Source organism: Vicia villosa, linkage group LG6, assembly GCF_029867415.1.
Source record: "Vicia villosa cultivar HV-30 ecotype Madison, WI linkage group LG6, Vvil1.0, whole genome shotgun sequence".
Classification (NCBI taxonomy): Eukaryota; Viridiplantae; Streptophyta; class Magnoliopsida; order Fabales; family Fabaceae; genus Vicia; species Vicia villosa.
Window position 1 is genome coordinate 9222192 of NC_081185.1, and position 17231 is coordinate 9239422.

At 36.7% G+C, this 17231-nt stretch overlaps 3 protein-coding genes across 3 annotated transcripts; 1 reads left to right on the forward strand and 2 right to left on the reverse strand.

Annotated features, from left to right (window-relative positions):
- The first annotated feature begins 2800 nt into the window (after positions 1–2800).
- On the forward strand, positions 2801–5596 carry LOC131608859 (uncharacterized). The gene is made up of 5 exons (XM_058880438.1): positions 2801–3376; positions 4344–4482; positions 4643–4704; positions 4809–4947; positions 5079–5596. Exons 1-5 carry the CDS (start codon positions 2826–2828, stop codon positions 5205–5207), a joined length of 1020 nt encoding a protein of 339 aa, XP_058736421.1. The 5' UTR covers positions 2801–2825; the 3' UTR covers positions 5208–5596.
- A 116-nt stretch (positions 5597–5712) lies between these two features.
- On the reverse strand, positions 5713–8912 carry LOC131608858 (phosphatidylinositol 3,4,5-trisphosphate 3-phosphatase and protein-tyrosine-phosphatase PTEN1). The gene is made up of 8 exons (XM_058880437.1): positions 8755–8912; positions 7776–8100; positions 7448–7624; positions 7101–7214; positions 6723–6911; positions 6399–6635; positions 6182–6283; positions 5713–6093 (listed from the first exon to the last, which is right to left on the reverse strand). Exons 2-8 carry the CDS (start codon positions 8058–8060, stop codon positions 5941–5943), a joined length of 1257 nt encoding a protein of 418 aa, XP_058736420.1. The 5' UTR covers positions 8061–8100; positions 8755–8912; the 3' UTR covers positions 5713–5940.
- A 245-nt stretch (positions 8913–9157) lies between these two features.
- On the reverse strand, positions 9158–14212 carry LOC131608857 (cyclic nucleotide-gated ion channel 2). The gene is made up of 8 exons (XM_058880436.1): positions 13918–14212; positions 13096–13750; positions 11400–11615; positions 11003–11319; positions 10719–10830; positions 10229–10465; positions 9893–9979; positions 9158–9801 (listed from the first exon to the last, which is right to left on the reverse strand). The coding sequence occupies exons 1-8, from the start codon at positions 13941–13943 to the stop codon at positions 9316–9318; spliced, it is 2136 nt and encodes a 711-aa protein (XP_058736419.1). The 5' UTR covers positions 13944–14212; the 3' UTR covers positions 9158–9315.
- Between the last annotated feature and the right edge of the window lie 3019 nt (positions 14213–17231).

Below are 17231 nucleotides of genomic sequence, written 5' to 3' on the forward strand. Positions count from 1 at the left end.
TCACCCTCTTCGATGGTAGACAAGTCTCTAGAATGGCCCAATATTTATCCCCTGAGGAAGAAAAATCCACTCCTGGTGGAAAGGCGTATATTTGTTCCTCAAAAGTATAAGTGGAAACAAAGTTGCCAGTGCCTTTGGAAACGACGGAGGAGGAAGGGATTTTGTTCCTGAGAAAATAGTTGAACAAAAAGAAGTCACCACAACCGCAGCGACCACCAAAAAGGAACTACTAATCTAGAAATCATATTCCTAGCACATAAGCCCCCTTTCTAAGAAATTAGAAAAAATGAAAAAGTTCGTATTTGCGAAAAGGTGGAAAAATTCGCATCGATGAAGAGAGGAAATAGTTAGAGAAAATTGCAGAAAATGAGGCAAAATGCGAAAGGAAAAACCTTTTATAATACAACTCTCAGAGTCCCCTTAGTTTTTTATGAAACTTTGCACATTACCTACACGTGCCATTAACATTTGAAGTTTCGAAGAATAGGCCATCGTTGATTACATTAAATGAAAGCAAACACACATGTAATGAGATTGATTGACATCCATGGCTGTCATACCTTAGTTAAGCATTGGACACCTAGAAGTTGTCTCATCGGGCGAGAATTATAACTGACGGACTCGCCTGCCGTCTCACACACCGTCAACTTAAGGACTCACCTTTCGCTTAGGGACTCACATACTAATTCAAACGCCTTTAGTTGAGGGATTCTCCCTTCGTTGAGGAACTCGACCCTAAAGGAGGAACGCCTCCACCAAACGAGATCGTTCTCAATCGAGGGAATCGTCAATAGGGCGATGGGTGCACTTCAAAGAGGGGAGAATAGTTTTTAAAACTTCACCCTTAAAGAAAAGTCGCCGTGCTTAAGGGACTATGTAGTGTTATATTTGTAAAAATCCTAGACTAAGGCGCCCACTCCCCCTAACTGTGTCGCCCAGACAGAATTTAAGGGACTCACCCAAGGGCCTCCGCAAATGTGGGAGTCAAGGAAGAGAGAGTCTCCAGAGTCTTAGAAGATAAGTGGTCAATAATCTCCTCTAGTAAGAGGGGAACGGTTGAGACCATGAAAAGAGGTAAAAACCCTAGGCTCAAAAGGGTCTTTATAAATATCTCACTCCTCAAGGGAAAAAGGATAGACTTTAAGTCATACACATATTTCACAACCTAAAAGAGCACCACGCTCACTGTAACCATAAAACACGACTAACTTAACCGCCCACCTACAATCAAGTAGCGTCGGCCACTAGCAGGGCCTCTCACCTCACGTGAGCTGGTCCCTTAAACAGCCTCAAATACCATTGTACAGGGCTTCTCGCCGCCGCGAGCAAGCCCTCATCATCAAAACATGTTATACATCTACTAAGACCTCTAAGTCTCCATGTCCTTGCAAGGGGTAATACACACACCTGTACTTTTTGACCAGTACATATAACATAATATTTTTAAGTCTCATATGACCTAACATATTTAATAAAAAGACTAGATAATTTTTTTAAAAAGCTTATTTAATTATATAGGCCATACTAAGGCTATTCTAAAAGCATATGAAATTTGATAAACTGTCTTTTATATATATATATATATATATATATATATATATATATATATATATATATATATATATATATATATATATATATATATATATATATATATATATATATATATATATATATATATAAAAGGTAGGGTAATATATTTAAAAATAGATAAAAAATGGACTATTTAATTTTCTTAATGTAAAAGAAACATTTAAATAGGTTTTAAGGTCGGATTGGACTTTTTCAAAAGATCAAACCAAGAAAAAAACTATAATAAACTATATACCATACCAAACTCAAACCTTATAATTTTATTGTAGGTCAAACTCAAGATATTTAAAGTTTGGTTTGATCAAAGACATTCTCATCTCTATTAGAGTTAGAGCTGTCAAAATGGACTCGGTCCATTGGGCCGACCCACAAGCCCTATATTTTATCATGGACCGGACCACAAAAAACCTTTAAAAAATACAACCCTATCTTTTTGGGCTAGCCCACCGGACTTATGTTTTTCATGAGCCGGACCGGGCTGGCGGACTTCGGGCTGGCCCATTAAAAATAAAATTTTGAAATAATTTTGGAGAAAAAATATTGAGTTAAGATATAATTGCATAAGAGTATTTCAATTGAATAGGATGATATGGTTAAGGAAATAGTTGTGAGATAAAGATTTTTTTTTATAAGTATTAGAGATAATATTCAGTTTCTCTCTACTTTTACATGGATATTTTCATGGATTCATATATATGAATGTTGATTTGATGAATATTTTAAATATCACTTAACTAATTTATCGTTACTCTCTACGTATGTTATGTAGCTTTTATTCATTACATGATTTTTATAAATTTAAAATTATAATATTGAAATAAAGGATTGACTGACCCATTAGACTGTCCCACAAGGCGACATGGCCTATTACTAACTGGGTCGGACTCATTTTTGACAGCCCATAAAATTATCGGGCCGATCCACTTAAGCCATTTTATATGTTTTGACTCTCACGGATTGGGCCCGACCAGCCCACCTCTAATTAGAGTGTCTTTGTTTCAAAAATTAGAAATATAATTTTAGGAATATTATTTTCAAGAACATAATTATTGAGAATTTTATTTTCGTCTTTGACTAACTAATTACAATTTTACTACAATTGTCAAAATTTATAAAAATTTAAAACTATTTTAAGTAATTTTACTTTTTACAAATTTGAAAGAAAATAAAAAACATGTGTGATATAATGTTTTGTTATCCAAAGGAATCATAGGAACAACAAAAACATCAACATGAGTAGTTGCAAAACCATGTTCTCTTCATCCCTCTCTTCTTCCTTCAAATTCAAATCCAAATCCACTTTCTCTCTTCTTCCTCCTCCTCCTCCTCTCCTCCACCTCCACCTTAAATCCCCGTCACGATGCTACTATCCATCTCAAACCGCCGTCGTTTCATCCATACAAGACCCACAAATACAAAACCCGCAACCCAAGGACAAAATCCAAAACATCCTCACAAACAACGAAGGAGTTACCGGAATCATGAAAATGCAACGGAAGCCTCTTCTTCACGAGCCTCAGCCTCGGTGGTTCCCTTACCTAGACAGTTTCAGGTGCGGGAACGGTTTCGAACTCACCAGCGACGAAGTTATTGAAGCTGTTGGTCCTTGTGTTTCGGAGTCGAGGAAAGCTAGGTTCGGGAACGCGGTTCGGAACCGAAGCTACTCAGTTTGTCTTGTGGTGGAAGGGCTGTGTGATTTCGGTAATGTGTCTGCTGCTTTTCGGTCTGCTGATGCTCTTGGTGTTCAGTCTGTTCATGTTGTTTCTTCTGAAGCTAACAAAAGGTGTTTACATTGTTGTTGAGGTGAAATTTGAATATGAGATTTTGGTTTTTTGGTTCTTCAATTTATTGCTTTTGAATATATTATAGTGTATGTTTGGTTTCGCGGTTGAAGCATTTAGAATTGATTCTGGATGTGTTGAAATGATTCTGACATGTTTGATTGGCGTTTGATTGTTCTCAAGTAGAATTGATTCTACTTGAAGTTAAAATTTGTAGCTTTTGAGTATAAACGTGATTTTACAGTAAAATTTACTTTTGAACTCACTTTTGTAAAGTTAGTGTTGTTTAATCATGGCCATGGCCACAGCAAAGGGATGTCTTCTATCGTATGGTTGTCAAGATCTCGATCTAGATCTTAAAATTTTAAGACTTTACGATCTCTCTTACCTCAACTATCTAGATCTTAAGTAGAATCGTGTATCGTGGTAGTAAGATCGCTCCAAAATCGTAACCTTAAGGCAACGTTGATTTTGTGCAATCCTGGCCAGTTCCGGCCGTGATTGGCCGTTTTCCGACCACCATCATTGCAAGCCGAGAAGGGTTGACAAGATGCAAATGCACAATGATTCGGGCGGTGAATGCATGCCATTTGAAATGATGAAGTTTCATATTTAGGGTTTATAGAATAAATTTCTCAGTTGTAGAGTTTGTTTTAAATAAGGGGATTATGGTAAACTAAGCAATGGGCCAAATATGTTCATAATGTCTAACGAATGTTTATTGCGGAAAATGTTAATAAAGTATAAAAATACAAACTTACATTTGAAAGAGGGTCGTTTCCCGGAAACACTTGCCTATCAAAATATTGTGTAAAAGTACTTCAAATATATAGTGTTATTTTTGTCTTAGTAGGATCTTCCTATTGTTTTACGATCTTGCTATCCCTTCTCGATCTTATAAAAAGAATTGGGTGGGATCTTTTAATCTTCGTTACGATCTTCTATTTTAGGATCTTACAAATTTTGCAGGTATAAGGACAATCGCCATGTAAGCATGGGTGCAGAGAAATGGTTGGACATTGAACTGTGGGACTCTACAAAGGAGTGCTTTGAAACGTTGAAATCACGCGGTTATAGAATTGCCACGACTCATGTTGGAATAGATGCGGTATTATTCGTCTCTACTACTTTCGTTAGTTCATAAATATCCAGAGAAATCGTGTTCAATTCAACCTGTAATCATGCATTGATGTATTGTACTTGCATATGTGTAAGTGCAAATATTTTTCGTACAATGAAGTTGACTAACCTTTTCTTGCTGTGTTTAGGTTTCTATTTATGACATGGACTGGTCTTGTCCAACTGCAATAGTAGTCGGGAACGAAAATAGGTTAAGAATCTTAAACTATTACCCTAAATTTAATTTAAAAAATTTGTTCGATTTTGTAACTCGGGTTTAACTTTTCTAATGAGATTCATGTTTTTTTTGTGCAGGGGTATTAGCGACGAGGCTTTGGCAATGTCAGACTTACACTGCAGTATTCCAATGAAAGGGATGGTGGACTCTTTCAATGTTTCAGTTGCGGCAGGAATCCTCATGCACCATGCTGTTTGCGATAGAATTTCTCGAACGGTAATGATCTTAATTTATACTTTATGTCTCATAGCATTGTTAGATCAACCTTATTTTGCATCGTTATTGCATTATTGCTGCATCTCGTTTGTTTTTTTTAGCGAAGTCTGAATTTCTCGCTACGGTTGCAGGGCCAGCATGGCGATTTAACAGTGGAAGAAAGACAAATTCTACTAGCAGAGTTTTCGTTGCGTCATAGCAATAGCGCAATCAGTGTTGTTGAAGATTACGCAAAGCGCAAGGCAGCATTATTGACCTAGAACCATTCACAGGAAATTAAGCTACTTCTAATTTTATGTTCGCACATTCTTAACAAGGAGACAGGCTAAGCATGTGCTACGTTGCATTAGCCGAAGCTTGGCGCGCACAGGCCTTAATCACGGCAATGAAAAACTCGCCGTACAATATTATGCATTTGTTTAAAATGTAACATTTCCAACAATGTGTGTACTATCCCAATTTTTTTAACTATGGGAAACGATATCAACTATTGCGAAACTGTTTTTTAGTTGAGTTTTTAGGTATTACCTAGTTACAAGGACAAGGGTTTTGTGTTCCTAGTTCGATTCGATTCATTTTGACGTACAATAGTTTGTATTGTAATAATTTATAGTCAATGAAGTTCAAAAGCTTTGCTAAAAGAATGATTGATGTGTCTTATTTTACAATTTTTTATCAATGCTTTTACGTCTGATAAGATTATGACAGAATAAAACGAGTTAGAAAACCGATGAACTTGTGTTGTGCAATATAGTGCTCTCATCCTTTTATCATCTGCAAAATGCTATTCAATCAATAAACAATACAAAAAATTACATTTAGGCCTTTCGCCAATGAAAAAATTAGACGAGAAGACAGCTGATGAAATTACAAAAACACAGTAAGGGACTCTCATTGTTGGGATCGTTTTGCAGGAAATATATTACAACAGGTTGCGTGAAGAATCGGACACGACCTTTCATATTATTTTTCGAATGGACATGACTTGTATTTTTATAGTGAATCATCGGTGAAATTTTCCCCAAGAGATATATTTGAAGACGTGTATCCTGTGTTCGCAGGTCCAAACAATAATTCTACGCAGAATGTAGGTCCACAAATCGATCTTCCTTTCTTCCCAACTTTGTCCAAATCCTTTACTGTGAGCTGCAAAACAAAATAGTTACATGTGATGTCAGCCGATCGAACTCAAATAAATGGCGGAAATCGATTTCCCCGAGAAGGGTGAGGTTACCTGTAGTAAGCTGTTCCTAATAAAAGCTGTATTAAAGCAACAGTAGAAAAGACGGCCTCCGATCATTTTCTCATAGAATATCACACGAACATCTCCTATTACCTGATAGATCGAGAATAGTTTATCGACTTTGAATAACATTTCTATCGTTCAGGAAGCAAATTAAACATTTAATCGAAATATATTGTATTATGTTCGATAAAAACTCGTAACTTACCTGTATAGGTTTATCAAAATAATGGTCCAAACAAGATTTCTGGTATATCGCAGGAGTTTCTGTATCCATTTGAACTACGACACGAGGTTCTTCTATTTCCGATTGTTTTCCATCTTCATCACCTTCAGGTATAGAAATATAATAGCGCGGACTGTTTGTTCTTTGATAACCTTTCTTAACCTCTCTACAGCAGCTCCTACAAATTTCGATGGCTGGACGGTAGACCTCGTTAGGAATCTGTCGAACCAGAAAACAGAAGAACACGTATTTTCAACCAGACGAGGTAACGAAAATGTTTCGTAGTTAAATTGAGGAGAAACTAACCTCCTGCAGTTCTGATATAACAAAGAAAACCGTGTCAATGTTTGCAGTATCGTACAATCGGATTCGCCGTAATTCTCTGCTACAGGGTGGAGGCAAATTCACAATTGGAGATCCATATCCAATCCCTCTAGGGACAGAAAGCAGACTTTCCCAGTACCCTACGTAACGACGTTGGCTCGGTATTGATACCTAATCCCATGTAAAAATGCAGTCGAACATAGTCATAATCGTTAAATCATCAAAAAACTTCATTTCCAAAGTCACATATTATCGGTTCTGTTTTATTAACATTGTAAAACATATTTCTATCGACGATGCACGTTGATCGAGATAAATTTACATTTCAAATTGTTGGAATTATACCTAACATTAACTTACTCCTTCATTATTTGTTGTTCTTCTATCTGCATATAATTGAAGAGCTTCATCTGCTGACATGCCGCAATAAGCTAGGTATGCACTCACCATTAAGCCAGTTCTACCTTTACCTGCCTGCATTATCGGAATCGAATAATACAAATGAGAAAATATCGAGTTTGGTCTAGCTAAGAATCGAATCTTAGCTGGAGCAACTATTGATCCATAAGTCTGATAAATGATTGCTCCAGCTATGAATCGAATCTTAGCTGGAGCAATTGTTGATACTTAATTGCTCCAGCTAAGATTTGAATTATGATTCTCCGGAACTTATGCTCTTTTGGAAGTGTGAATGTGAAGTCTCATACCATGCAATGAATAACAGCAATATTTCTCGGGTCTTTTGACAGCCATGAATCGACACTTTCGCAGAAATTTTTAACCATTTGAAGAGATGGCACATGATTGTCATCAAAAGGGTATGCTTCCACACGACCGTAGAAGTGTGCTGGATCATAACTTTCTTCTATACACAGATTATAGACCTGAAAATTTCAAAGTGGTTAAGAATGAAGCACGAACACAGACACAAACACGACACAGATACTAACACATCGACACGCCTTTTTCAGAGGTGTCGGTGCTACAGAGTTAACATATATACATTATGCGCGATGGTGGATTAAACTTTCGCACCTTATAATGTTCTTGATGTCTCATATCCAACACAGATTTAACCTGCCAGAGAGGATTTCTATACACTGCTCTCATACGTTCGGCAGGAAATGACATTGCCAGAACTCTATCTGTGATATATGACATGTCAAGATCATAGCCAGCAATAAGAATTCTTCTCCTTTGCTTGGATACCAAGTTACGAATGAAATTCTTGGTAAGGTAATGGATCATGCGATGATGTATTTCCAAATTTGTTGGACTGTTGATTTTGGGTGGTTCCTGCTTTGTTAGTTTCAACCCCATTTAGGTTGATATGCCAGGTTCCACACTGACAATAAGGTACCTATCACAACAACATCAACAACAAAATATTCTTTAAGGTTAGCTACATAGTTTTGTGTTTTTGTCTAAAAAATTGAGAAATTCTATGAAGTATAACACAAACAGACACCAGACACGACATCGACACTGACACGTCGACACCGATACGGACAACGACACATCTTTTTTCACAAATGCCAGTACTACAAAGGTGAAATATCAACTATCTTTGTTTTTCGCCTCATAATCAAGGCCGTCTCAATATTTTGGAGGCTCTGTGTAGGTTAGTCCTGGCTTAACCATGACAAAATAATTAGAGGCCCTAATTAACCTCATTTTAATAGTGACAAATATTTATGAGGCCCTTTTTAGTTAGCGTTTAATCATAAAAAATTTGAGGCCATGTGCGATAGCCCGCTTTGCACTCCCTCAAAGACGGTCCTGCTCATAATCATGATTTTAAATTATGGTCTATGCATCAACGTTTGACCATATCGATCTCATTTTTCATTAATATAGAGATTCACAGAATAACCGCAACTGCAATTTAGAGACTATATTGCACATTTCTTGTTCTAAGATTGTCTCTATTAACAATGATTAAATTTTTCATAGAACCGTTTGGAAAAAACAACAAATAAAAGACAGAGATTTCATAAGAACAAAAACATGTTACCTAATTAATCTGAACATGTAGTAGCAGATTAGTAGCTCTCAAAATTGAGAAAGCAGAAAAAAGAAAAATCCAGGGCTCCAAAAAAATTCAGGAGACCCCAGAGAATAATGAAATGAAAGGTGATGATGATGATGGTGATTACAACATTGTTGATCCATGTTGTGATGATAGGTTGGTGTAAGAGAGAGAGAAAAAAATGGAAAGGGGATTGGCAGATATGGTTTGCTATATTTAGATGTAATGATGACCTCACTTCCAACCAATATATCCAAATTTAGTTACAACCGAAACCGTTATCTTAGGAAATGTTATCTTATCTTATTCGTGTTTTTTCGTCAATAAATTTATTTATTAAAATTACTAACAAAAGATACACTCGAGAATGTGTTTGCGATTTCGAGCATTCAAAATAATAAAACAAATAAATAAAAATAGAACCAATCATGGACACTGGTTTATCACACGGTTTTAAATTGCGGTTACACTGCAAGCTTTTACATTGTAAGGAAATACAACCAATGCGGTCGAAATTGTGATTGTGATGCCATTGCAGAGACTTCATTATTCAAGATGATCGTGTGGCCTAATTGACATGAACATTGCGGCGTACTGCAAGAGCCTATGCTCGGAGCCGCCGTTGTCTCTTACAGGAGTCACTGGACCTCTAGTCCTCCGCCTGTAACGTCTATAAGCAAGTTGAATGTTGACAGCAGCCCATGTTCTCCAATTCGACGAGTAGTATCTTGCCGTTCTCTTTAGTCTCTCGTTCGCGAATTTGTACCGGAAATGGTCGGTTATGTACCTCAAGTTTTGAGCATCGAGACCGAACGCTTCAGTTGATTCAAGGCAGATAAATGTGGCGGACGAGGCTGGTAGCCGGTCGATAAAAGGACGTCTTAGGCACCATGAAAGTAGTTCGTCGCCTAAAAATCCTCCTGGTTCGAGGACGCTAGTTGCTATCAGACCTTTGCTTAGACTTTGGTTTCGCTTTATGCGTCCGCGAACAATGAATACCATCCTTGGTACAGGATCACCTTCTCTAATTATCTGTTTCACAAGGATATCAAAGAGTTAAACAATCAAGTCCTTTTTTATAAATGGAATGTTTCAATTGTTCATATCATGATTTCGTTAATACCTTTTCGTCTTTAGAGAAGACTAAGGGCTTCACCCTGTCGCAAATGTTGTCGAGAATAAGATCATCCAAGTTGTGAAACAGTGGTACCTGTCAAACAAACATACACAACTACTTATTAGGAAAAGTTGTTTAGATAGTTTTATTTTTTGGGCTTTGCAGACCGACTAATTCAAAGACATCAATTCCACCGTCCACTAGCGAGGGGTCCATTTAAAGCCAGAGCAAAACTCTGGACTGACCCAACACTTAGATTGTTAGCACTTAACGAAATTCGAACTTGAGACCTTGAGGAAACGTTATCTTTTTTTCATTTGCAGGTTTTTATATCTTTCTTACCTTTTTAATGAGGTCCAAGCAAAGATAGCGCTTGATGTCTCTCCTTAGACCCTCAGGTAAGTCTTTGATAAGTTCCATCTCATCTTCTCCTCCCATGGCCGCCCATCTCTGACGTTCAAAATGCCGAACTCTTTGTCTTAATCGCGACGGCAACTGCCTCCTCCTCATCCACCACTCCATGTCTCGACATCTCAGCTGCATCTTTCTCTTTTTCGCCATGACAGCATGTAAGAATACCTTCATAGTCGGAATGGTCTCATAGTTAGACTCGGTCCATGTTTGTGTACGAAACAGTTTTGCAATATATGTACCTGGATCTTCGACGTCGGTTTTATGGTGCAGTTATCTGTACACCGTTAAATTAAGAAAGAGATTCTTTCTGCTAATCCAACGGCAGGCAAATGCACCATAAAGCCGATGAACGTAAACAATCCGATTTTCATCTTTTTGTAATCACTTGCGGTAACTATAAATAATCTACTTTAAGCACCTGAATGTTACCAATCAACAAAGTGAAAAGTAGTAATCCACTCAGAACAATGCATATGCTGAAAATCACTTCTAGCCAGTTACTTGTTGGTTCAAGATCATTTCCAAAAGTGCTGCAAGAATTAGAAAGGATTAAGAAAACACAGAGGCTTGATTATGATCTATGTATCGATACTTCAGATTTAAGTCACGTCTAATGTCTAACACATGTCAGTGTCAGACTCAGATTCAATAAAGTGATTATCAATATAACTATAAGTACTTAAGTATTTTTTATTAAGTTACCTGAGGGTCATCAAACCCCAAAAAATCGGATAAAGAATCTTAACAGCCAAGGAATTGCTCGATATAACCGGAAGTGCCCATTGGTAAATCCCATATTTGAAAGGTCCATTAACATCTAAGCACAAAGGCTTACTCATCATCATCGTTGAGTTTCCGCCACACGGGTTTCCAATGGTTCCCGGTGGTAATATCGACTGATAACACACCTCCTCCGAGCACGACAGAGAGAGATTGCATCCGACAGTTCTCTCACAATGCTGTTGGAGACACGATGCAACGCGCTGAATCGCGAGAACATACCAACACCCTCCAGCAACCTGTAGATATAGTATACGCGTTTATCATATAAGCGCTTATGTATAAGCTAACATGTTTTAGCATTGTGAGGATTGCTTACATGAGAAGCAATGAAATAAGCAATGAGATTGAGTCCAAATCCCCACCAAATGGTGCCAAAGATGTAGCCTGTGACTTTTTGCATTCTTCTCATCATGCATATGCTATGATAAACTTTAGGGAGAAATTGGAACAAGAAAATCAATAGCAATGTTGTCATAATGATTTTAATCCTATCTTCTCTTATCAATTTTGGTACTACTAGCCAAAACACAGCCTGCAAACAAAACAAGATTATTTAAGTACTACTTGTATCTAACTAAAAAAGTGATTCAATTTTCATAATTAAGCCCCAAAACTAATTATGGAAGTCACATAGAACTACTTGATGCATAAAATTTCAAAAGTATTAATTTTAAAAAAAATCAAGTCTCCTTTATACGAAACGGCAGAGACTAATTTCTCAAATTAACGAGACGATTATAATTTCTCAAAAGTATCTTCTTTAAAAATATTTAACACTACTGCATGTTTAGAGTTCGATTCGAATCCAGAACCTCTAGTTAAGCGGGAAGAGATCCTTTATTCTTGAGTAAATTATATATTTATGAATCTCAAATGTGTGTGGGCCAATTAAAGTAATTATTTAAGTCACATAGAACTGTCTAATACATCAAATTTCAAAAGGATAATTTTTTTAAAATTTGGTTATCTTTGTGGTAACAATAAAGACTAAGGGTATGTTTGTTTGAAGATTAAAATTATAATTCTGGGAATATCATTCCTAGAAATATTATTGCTTGGAACTTTATTCCTATCAATGTGTTTGGCAAATGAATAAAGTTTCTAGGAATATTTTTAGATTTTGTTTTAATTAAATTTTAAAAATTAAAAATTAAAAAATAAATGTGTTAAAATAATATGAGAGTGGGAAGTTATGGTTGGTTATTTTATATTCCCATGAGAATGTAAGATTCCCATCCTTTTACATGGGAATGAAAATGAAGAAATTCATGAACAAAATTTATTCCTGGGAATAAAAAGTACCCGGGAATAATTTATCAAAATTTGAAATAAACAAAGGAATATGTGAATTCCAATGTCACATTTCCCAGGAATAACATTTGTATCTCCGAAACAAACACCCCCTAATTTCTTGAGACAATGAGGACTACAATAGAGACGGTAAAGTTTTCCCTAATTTTTTTTAACATTATTGCTTGTTTAGGAATGAATTCAAACCCAACTCTTGTGTCCGAGCCGACCACAATGAACACCACAAAGATCAGTAAAATTCTCTTAAAAATTCAACACTATTATTAGGTGCTTAGGACTTGGTTCGAACCAGATCCTCTAGTTAAGTCGGAAAAAATCTAATAATCTTAGATAAATTATGTATTTATGAATGTCAAATGTGTCAGGCTAATTAAATTAATTAATCATTGATACAAAACTAAAATATCTTCCATAATTACGCTTAAAATATACAAGTTTAACCAACGTTTAAAATTATTAAGGAAATTTTTTTCTTCATTTTTTTAAATTGCTTTTTAAAGTACCAATAATATTTACTCATTATTCAAACTATTAAACTAATAAAACTAGACTCAACTAGAGTATAAAAAACTATAAACTAATAAAAGTAAACTCTATCTAAGTCCAACATTTATTCTTTATTTATATAAATCTAATAAAAGTAACTGATTTAACTAATTAAATAGTTTATTATAAAAATAAATTAATAAAAAAATTCTTACCTGAGGCACCGGAAGAATAACAAAAACATCAAACCAAAAACCTTTGAAAGATCGAAGATAATGAGAAGCAATGGCACGTGCGTCCCACACGAGTTTCCCACACCCAACAACAAGCGACTCTCTCGAAACATACGCCAACTTAAACTGCAACAACACATGAAACAAATGCACCGCATCCACACACGTACGCGCCACCGTAACAACCGCCGCCAATCCACCGTCCATATACAAACACGGCGAACCCTCCCTCCCAATCGACAGCGCGTAGAAAAACAACGGATCAATCGCCAACGCCACCCCACGCGCCAACAACAACGCGCGGTTCCACACTTGCACGCGCTTGCTCCTTGGATCCAAAACCGTTCCTAACGGTCCCCAGTTTGCCCTTGCAACCGCTCTCGCGAATTTTCCGGGACGGTTTTGGATTGGGACTAGATATGACCCGGCCGATGCTTCCCATTCTGGCTGGTGACCGCTGTCACAGCTGGTGGAGTGGAACACCGGCACACCTACTTGTGTGCAGGCGTAACACTCCACCACGCTGGTCACTGGGTTGTCGTCTGCTACGACGACAACTCCAGAGTCGTCACTAGTATCACCAACGTTGTTAATTGTACTCTTAGGATTCCTTCCCAAGAATTTTCCTCCAATCCACCTATAAAAAAAACTCAATTTTCAAAAACTCAAAAGTACTAATATCAAATCATAGTAATATATCACTAAAAAAACACTCTATTATGTTCGGTTAAATCAGTTCAGTTGATAGCTGTTACAGTAACATCTCTGTAACATCAGTAATAATATAAGTAAAAATTGATATACCTAGGGAAAGAGGAGAAGGTGGGCATGGTTGAAGATGAAGAGTAAGAACCATGGGAGAGTAAGAAAATGAAGGAGTTAGTTACATAAAAGAGAGTAGTGAAGAGCACATGGTATTGGTGATGGAAAATGAAGAGAGAGTGTATGTGTATATAAATGTGTATAAGATGATGCAAATGAAATTGAGATGAGTTTGATTTTGCATGTGAAATTGGTGAAGTGAAAAAAAGAACTGGTTCTTACGGTTACGCAACGTAGAATGGATGCTAGTGTTTATTGAAAAGAGAGAGAGTGTATGTGGGGTTATATAACGTTGGTGTTTCATGTGGCCGTGTGTGACTACTTACGTTCCTACAATGTTTTTTGTTTTTGGTTCTTTGCCGTTTTGTGTCAAAATTTAGGGACCACTCTTGTCATGTTTTTGGCTAGTTATGGAGAGATACAGTGCTTGCAACCAGATTTTGATCAGTGGTTGCTTAATCCCATCATGCCACGGCTCTTGATATTGGAAAGAATCACGATCAAATACAGTTGATGCTATCTCGACCAGCATCGTGGTTTTAAACATGGTTTCAAATTGCATGTATTTGTAACTGTGGTTGTAAGTGCAAGTGCAACACCATCGTAACACAATTTTGATATGGTTTTCTATCGCGCATGAGGTTACATGGTGTTTTGTTGTGGAATTAAAATTGATCGGTAAATGAAGAGGCAAAGTTTGTTGCGGTGACACTAATATGTTTAACATTTAATATTTAAGTTAGTAGGAGAATGAAAAAGTAATATGTAAATGAGAATAAATTTGAATACATAAAAAATGACATGTCCTTCCTCTTAACTAGAGAAAGTGTTGACAATTGAAAGCGTGGAGTAAACCGTGAATTGCTTGAATTGCGTTTTTGCATGGGAATAAGTTGTCAATTTTTGAAATTGTTAGTGCGTGAGACACTTTTAGTGAAGAGAGAAAGAGAGAGAATAAAGAAATAAGGATTGCTAATATTATTGAATTATATAAAATTGATTTACAATATGTCTATTTATATACGACTAACTTGTATACTAAGTAATAAACTCTAAACCTAATTAACTTTGGGTATGGGCTAAACAACTTGGATTATATCACAACATACCCCCTTATAATCCAAGTTGTCGAACATACGCTAATCATAGTCGACCTGAACTATTCCTAATTTCTTTCTCAAATTCAAGAATCTATCCATCTTCAATCCTTTAGTGAAAATATTGGTCAATTGTACTTCGCTTGAGCAATGTCTCCCTTCAAGTTCACACTGATTTACCTTCTCCCTTAAGAAGGGAAATCTAGCTTCGATGTGCTTACTCCTTCCATGCAGAACTGAATTCTTTGCAAGATTAATGACTGGCTTGTTAATGATCTGCAACGCCAAAGGTTTCTTCACTTCGACCTCAATCTCTTCCAGCACAGACCTGGTCCAAATTGCTTGACACGTAGCATAAGATCTGGCTATATATTCAGCCTCACACGATGACAATGCCACCACATGTTAGTTTCTCGAGCACCATGAGATTGGGGTACCAAAGACTTGAAAGAAGTAACAAGTTGTGTTTCTTTGATCTTCCTTATCTCCACACCAATCAGCATCGAAATAGAAATTAATCACAACTTCTTTGCTTTTAGAGTCTCGTCGAAATAGAATTTCATAGTTTATCGATCATTTTAAGTATCTCAGGAATCTTCTTGCAGCCTTCATGTGTGACACCCTTGGTTCACTCATGTATCTGCTCACTAATCTGACTGCAAAACCTATATTTGGCCGACTGTTACACACATATCTCAAAGATCCCACAATTTGTTTGAACAAAGTAGCATCGACCTTGTCCTCATCTTCACGTTTCTCCAATTTCAAGTTTGGTTCGATAGGTGAGGATGCAGGATTCGATTCATCCATTCTAAATATCTTGAGTATCTTTTTGACATACTTCCTTTTATGTAAGTAGATAATTGTTATATCTTGTGCCACAACCTGAACATAGACACCATACTCAGATTTGCATTTGACATATCTCAATCCAACTAAGTATGAGTCGATCTTCTTGTTTCATGCCCTAGGTGCCTGCCTGAGGCCATAGAGCATTTTGTGAAACTTGTATACTTTCCTTGTATCCTCCTAATCAAAAACCCAGGAGGTTGTGTGACATACACCTCTTCATCTAAAGGACCATTCAAAAATCTTAATTTCACATCTAAGTAAAATGTTGACCAACCTTGCTTGCATGCCAAGGCTATCACTAGCCAAATAGTCTTCAATCTTGCTACTGAAGCATATACTTCAGAGTAGTCGAGTCCTTCTCTATGAAGAAATTCTCGAGCTACTAATCTTGCTTCATGTCTTTCTATCGACCCATCAACATTGTGCTTCAACTTGAACACCCACTTCACTTCGATAGCTTTTGTATGTGCTGACAATTCGACTAACTCCCATGTGTTGTTTCTTGCTTGTAACTCTCCGACCATAGCTGACTTCCACTGTTCATTCTTTAAAGTCTCGCTATAGTTGATTAGTTCAGCATATACAAGTAAAGAGAAAGGAACTAATTCTCCATCTGGTGTTATTTCATCATCACTAGTCACTTCATAGTCTTGATGTCTTGCTAGACGAGCTCTAGTTCTTTGAGGTCTTTGGCTTGTACTAGTCACACCCTTTAGGACTTCGATTGGGTCGGAAATTTCAACAACTTTTTTGACTTTGACTTCGACTAGAATATCTGCAATTGCTTTGTCTTCGACTTAATCAGTTTCTTCGTCGAAGCCATAATCCATCAATGGCTTATTAATGCATCACCAGAATTCTAATCCCATTCAAAATTTTCATGAATCACAATATCTCGACCCATCATGATCTTCTCATCAATTGGATTGAAAAATCTATATGCTCCAGTTTTGTGATATCCTAACAGAATCATAGGTTCACTATTATCATCAAGTTTCCTTCTTCTTGCATCAGGAACATACTTGGGAAAAATAGAGCTAAACACCTTCTGATGAATCACTGATTGTCGTTTGAATCTCCACAGTTCTTCAGGAACCTTGTTCTTCAACTTCTTTGTAAGACACCTGTTCAGAATATAAACAGTAGTGGTGAATGCTTCACCCCATAAGGATTTTGGTAGATTCTTCTGCTTTTACATGCATCTCGCCATATCCAATATGGTCCTGTTTTTTTGTTTGTTATTCCATTATGTTAAGGCGTATAAGGAGAAGTTACCTCATGATCGACACCATGTTTTGCATAGAACTTTTCAAATATTTTGGATGTGTACTCGCCACCTCCATCTGT

Bases quoted from the DNA above. Each gene is read 5' to 3' on its own strand.
- LOC131608857 (XM_058880436.1), bottom strand. From the start codon at position 13,943: ATGCCCACCTTCTCCTCTTTCCCTAG. The intron at 11,320-11,399 runs GTAAGCAATCCT...CTATATCTACAG, and splicing joins CTTATTTCATTGCTTCTCAT to GTTGCTGGAGGGTGTTGGTA. The intron at 9,802-9,892 runs GTATTAACGAAA...CTTGTGAAACAG, and splicing joins TCTTCTCTAAAGACGAAAAG to ATAATTAGAGAAGGTGATCC.
- LOC131608858 (XM_058880437.1), bottom strand. From the start codon at position 8,060: ATGGGGTTGAAACTAACAAAGCAGGAACCACCCAAAATCAACAGTCCA. The intron at 6,912-7,100 runs GTAAGTTAATGT...ACATGGGATTAG, and splicing joins GAACAACAAATAATGAAGGA to GTATCAATACCGAGCCAACG. The intron at 6,094-6,181 runs GTAACCTCACCC...TTTGTTTTGCAG, and splicing joins TTAGGAACAGCTTACTACAG to CTCACAGTAAAGGATTTGGA.
- LOC131608859 (XM_058880438.1), top strand. From the start codon at position 2,826: ATGAGTAGTTGCAAAACCATGTTCTCTTCATCCCTCTCTTCTTCCTTC. The intron at 3,377-4,343 runs GTGTTTACATTG...CAAATTTTGCAG, and splicing joins TCTTCTGAAGCTAACAAAAG to GTATAAGGACAATCGCCATG. The intron at 4,948-5,078 runs GTAATGATCTTA...CTACGGTTGCAG, and splicing joins GCGATAGAATTTCTCGAACG to GGCCAGCATGGCGATTTAAC.